Genomic DNA, 5,350 nt, shown 5'->3' on the forward strand with positions numbered 1-5,350 from the left:
CTTTTCTTGTATTTTGATTCCTCTGTTGTTCTTCTGCAGTATTTTTGCTGCAAAGTTCATGTTGGAACGACTATAAGCAACTTAAAGGAATGCAGTGTTCGAAAAGAAAAACATAATATAAAACAATATTACTTTTTTGTGCTGTTGATTTGGCTGGAAAGAAACCTGGCTTCATAAAGCTTTGCTACTACTATAAAGCTTGTTATCATAATGGTTGGCCTTAATTCTTCTTATTCTTAAGATTTATACAAGAAAATGAGAACATATATTCTAAAGACTGACACCAAGCCTTAATCCTTTGATCTTGACAATGTATCATTTATAGAATTTTAAGTCTTAAATGAAGCAGTGTTCTGAATTGACATGTAATGAACTACCATGATCTTAAATTTACAGGCTGCAGAGGCTGAAGTATTACAAACATTCGAAGAAGGCAAAAAGGAACCCTGGCCAGTACGTGTCAGTCATCATTGACGGCATGGATCAGGTATGGTTTTGCATGGCACGTTATCATACTAATTTGACATGTAAATTTCTAAATATTAAAAACAGTATTTTTCGCATTGTATGTTCTCTGCAAATCTTATATTAGTTAGTAATTTTTCCAGAAGATGGCAATGTCATTAATTTTCAGTGTTTTTCCTTATAGATCCTTTTCAACACATAACACCTCTGTGATACATTATATAAGAATGACTGAAGATTGTGAAAATGCCATGTGTAAACAATTGTAAAAATAATGACTACATTTTTTTCTTCTTTTTTGTTGTAGGATGCAACCCTACTCCCCCACTACGCCCATGCAGCAAAGGCAAGCCCATATTGATAAGGCAACATACAGTAAGAGAGCAGTATTTGGCATTGTTTTGTTTTATTTTTGGTTTTCTAAGACTTCCCCAATCCTTTGTAATGGAAATCATAGTATACCATTCACTAAGTCAGGCACAGGGCCTGGCCGGGGCTATATCCCTATGGGCATACACCAGTGCAATTGTGACCATTACCATTAAGTAATAGGCATCTACTACTTTTATCATAATTTGATAAAATATGTTTAATTATGGAGTTCTTCCATTTCAGGATGACCATAGTTTGTGGGGATTGAAGACACAGGTCACAGGAGCACTCTCACATGGAGAAAGGAAGATCATATGCAGTATGCCCACGATACGAACTCAACCCTGAATTTCCTCACGGATATCCTTGTTGCGGCTGCAGAGGTAACTTACTTTGCTAACAGTAGCTTAATATTTCATTCACTACTTCAGTGAAGAGGCCAGCATCAGTGTTCCAGAAAGAAGATGCACTGAAAGAAGGTCCCGAGCTTGAGAGAGAAGGCCTGAAGTAGCTGCTGCATATCGTCCGTGGCTGCTGACATTTGGAAGCATGACCACACCTGGAAACTCAGCAGAAAGAGCAGCATCAGAAGTTCTGGCTATTGTGGGAACCCCAGACTGCAACAATTATGTGCTCTACACTGGACAGTTATCATTGCTGGGGACCAATCTGTGCTCTGCAATGCAGTCAGCGATGCAATGTTTAAAGAATATCACAAGATGTGCACTAGTGATGGCTACTACAGTTTGTGGAATTCATTCATAGCTAGCATTGGGAAGACTCAATGTCCTCTGCTTTATCAATTTGTAACTAGGAAAAGTGGACTGTTAAAAAACAAAACAATATCTAATACTGAAAAGCAGGTACTGAGACACATTGTGTCAGAAACATTGCGGGGTACAACCACAGGTACTGCTAAGGCACTATCAAGAATTCTTTGTAGCTGATTAGTGTAAGCATGTTTCTGTTCACATTCAGAGAAGCTGTTTTTATAATATACTTCGATATTTCTGTAGAAGTTAACGTCGGTTCACCTCGACACTCCGTTATTGCGATAAGAATATTGTTTTCTATAACAATTATCTTCCATACATGGTTTGTACAGCCTGCCAGGAAACATGTTGCAGAATGGCGATGGTGTTGTGTGCAAGACCAACGTGAGACCAAAACAGGAGGCCTTGCAGTGTGACAACTGCAAAAGTGGCAGCACCGGACTTGTCAAAAAGGTAAGGTCTTCTGTAATATTGTTAGACAATGTGTCGTAACAAGCTTAAGATGCCATAATTTGCACAAAGCCCCCGACATTGGAAGGTTGCTCGGGTTTTCAATTGAACTTTTGATTCAATTGGATTGATACGTAGTGCTTTTTGTTTATGACAGACTTTCAAAGAAAGGGTCATCCCCTAACAGCAAACTCGATGTTGTTTCAGAAATCACCAGAGAGGTCTACTGGCAGGTGGTGTACGAGGAGGTAGTGCTGGAGTCCTGGCATTGTAAGGACTGCACCACCCCACCAGAACCAAATGCAGGTGGACGAGCCCAATATGCTCCTCAGCCCACCTTCTGGCGAGAGCACACGCGTGTCCGACCATCTGGACGGAAGCTACCGTACCGAAGATTTGCGTGCTCCGTACGATCCGCCCTCTGGCCGTGAGGATGAGCAGCAGGAGGATGAGGACAGCCTACCTGACTTCAGTCACGACAGCATAGCCTCGGTGGTAGAGGTACAGGAGCGGTCCTGCCAGCATCCGGCGGATGAAACGATTGAAACCGACGCGGACACAAGCCAGACCGACCGGGTGACCTACACCATTGTGGCGGAGTCGTCACACAGAGGGGGAAACATGCTTTTCAGTAGTATTGGCTACAGCTACAGAGAAAAGAAGACGGAACGAGGGAAAGTCAACTGGCGCTGTAGTAAGCAGTTCAAGAAGAACGTTAACTGTCGCGCCACCATGATTCAGTCTGGAGAGACACTTAAACCTGGGCGACACGATCATAACCACACCCCGGAGCTGGGCGCCACACTCAAGGCCCAAGTCGGCGTCGCCATCAGGAGTAAAGCACCCTAACAAATTTTCGACGTCACGTCAAACTTAGTGGACGAGGTCCTGTTGGAGGCAGGAGATCGGCCGGGAATGCCCAGCCAGACAGCCCTCCTTCGGCGGGTCAACCGGGCCAAGGCAAAGATGCGTCCTGCGGAGCCGCAGGATCTGGATTTCGAGCTGGCCAACGAGTATATCCCAGACGACTTCCTTATTGGGGACATTGAGGTGCTGTGGGGCAGGAATCAGAAGGCAAGGCATCTGCTCTTCGCTACCCCGTACCAGCTGAAATTACTGTCCGAAGCGCGGCGCCTGTATTTGGACGGGACCTTTAAGGTCGTGAGGGAGTCTTTCTACCAACTCTTCTCAATCCATGCCTTCCTACGGAGTGGCGACGACATCAAGCAGGTAAGAATGAAAATTCCTGTCCTTCAATGTAGACTTTCTTTTTTTTTGCCTGGTGTCACCTTTTTAATGTTTTCGTGTTTCGTGATTTTCTTCCAATTTCGAATTATTTGCAATGTAAAGACTCGATTTGTAAATAACATTCTTGATTAGTTAGATTAAATTGTTCCTGTCGTTTGATCAATAGTGTGACTATCTTCTGAATGGTACTTTTGATTGACTATTCTGTTCCTCTGCCTCCCCTCGCCTTTGCCTTGATGTCCAGGAGAAAGATGGCGGACTACCAAGCTGTGCTGGCCCAAATCAAGGCCCGCCTGCCGACCCGTGCTAAGATAGCGGAGTGCGTCGTCGGTCAGTGCCGGACTTGAACCAACAAAGAATAATATAGCGGAGACAATTGGTCCAACGAGTCTACCTCGCCCATGTCACAATGCTTCGGCCTTATAAAAATGAAATCTCCCTATTTTGGCTAAGATTTACTGTCTCATGAACAACACGAATAATACAAAATGTGTTATATTCTAAAAGTTTGGGAATTCTACCATGCTCACAGTTCTGGTCTGCCAACATTATAATTAACAAGATAATCCATCTCGGCCGCGGCCGATCCCTCACATTATCCAGAGTTGTTATAAAAACAGTAAAAACGGGGGTATATATCCAGCTGAATTACAGGACGAATGCTACGATCCTTAACTTGTAATAAAAACTGGATAATTCCGACGGACATCCAAGAGACAGTGAGATGTTCGCACAAACTCACTGTTGTTGTCGTGTCACATTTTCATACGCCGCTTTACTGACAGAGCGTGGCCTACTAAACGACCATAAACTATACATTTTCATTCATAACACTTTGCCAACATCTACAGACGTGCACCTGTAGCATCTTAGGGAGACATTCTACGAGTAGAAATCTCAAAAGTAACAACTTAAAAGGCAAGAGAGCCTCTTCGGTCGCCACCGACCTCTCGTCACAACGCCGCTTGCTTGACTGAAAGCTTGGCGATCGTGCTAGGGGAAACACTACATATCCATCCGCCACCTAACTAGTTCGTAGAATACAAACAACTAAACAATGGAGAATATACATTATTGTAGAACTTACTGACGGTCGGGAATAAGTCACAGTCTTGAATTTAGGCCGGTTAGATTGACAAGAGAGTCACAAACACACATTATTACTGGACACTTGACCTACTTACTGGCGGCACATGTACACATCCTGTCGGGGGGAGGATATGCGGTGGCGTGGCCCTGCGAGGTTTGCAGAGGGTTTGTCGGAAAATCGCCTTCTTTGAGAGACGAACTTCACTGGTCCTTAGTGAATCATAATCTAAAAGTTGATTCCTTACAAGCATGAAAATAAATAATAACTAGTACTTTATGAAAGATGTTTGCGCTGTTATTGAGAGAGGGAATATGTTGAATACAATTGGTGGACATTTGGTACACTCAATTGTGAAGCAGATAAACAGAACAGTACTAGTATGGCAAAGGACGTTGAAAACAATTGATTATACTAATAAGCTATTTCTATTGTTAGAGAGCTTAAATACACACGAGTACCATTCATTATGTGTTCTTAACGATGTTTAAAAAAACTGTTCGATTTGATAGGAGATGGTTTGACAACTTGGTATTACACTTAAAGGCACCCAGAGCACTTTGTGTGGCTTCAAATTCAAATAAAAAACCCCAACTTTTTAGCCATTTCTACACATAGTAAGTTTCAATAACACTATACCATTACATATCGACATTCAAGGAGCAAAGATGCGATGCCGTTGTGTGTTGAGTACCGATAGAAAATCTAGCTAACTAAATAACACATATCTTCTCTTACGAATTTTAGAGGTCTGCGTATCTGCTCGTCTTCGACAAGATCTCGAGCGAGGAAGGGAAAAGACCAATCAAGCGAGACGAAGAAGAACTCCGTAGCAAGAAGGGCAATGAGAACGAAGAGGAAAATTCAAGAAAGGCAAGCTGATTAAAGAATACCCTTCCAGCCCTAAGGCGTGGAAGAGGAGACACAAGGAGAACGAGGAGAACATATTTACTAT

The 5,350-nt window shown here is 42.8% G+C and overlaps 1 protein-coding gene across 1 annotated transcript; it reads left to right on the forward strand.

Moving 5' to 3' along the window:
• Positions 1-1,926: 1,926 nt before the first annotated feature.
• Positions 1,927-3,285, forward strand: LOC136444049 (uncharacterized). Its single transcript, XM_066441505.1, has 2 exons — positions 1,927-2,063; positions 2,268-3,285. The coding sequence occupies exon 2, from the start codon at positions 2,361-2,363 to the stop codon at positions 2,907-2,909; it is 549 nt and encodes a 182-aa protein (XP_066297602.1). The 5' UTR covers positions 1,927-2,063; positions 2,268-2,360; the 3' UTR covers positions 2,910-3,285.
• Positions 3,286-5,350: the final 2,065 nt, after the last annotated feature.

The sequence above is a fragment of the Branchiostoma lanceolatum genome, chromosome 10, assembly GCF_035083965.1.
Source record: "Branchiostoma lanceolatum isolate klBraLanc5 chromosome 10, klBraLanc5.hap2, whole genome shotgun sequence".
NCBI classification, from domain to species: domain Eukaryota; kingdom Metazoa; phylum Chordata; class Leptocardii; order Amphioxiformes; family Branchiostomatidae; genus Branchiostoma; species Branchiostoma lanceolatum.

Excerpts from the sequence above, each read along its gene's own strand:
- LOC136444049 (XM_066441505.1), top strand. The coding sequence starts at position 2,361 with ATGCAGGTGGACGAGCCCAATATGCTCCTCAGCCCACCTTCTGGCGAG.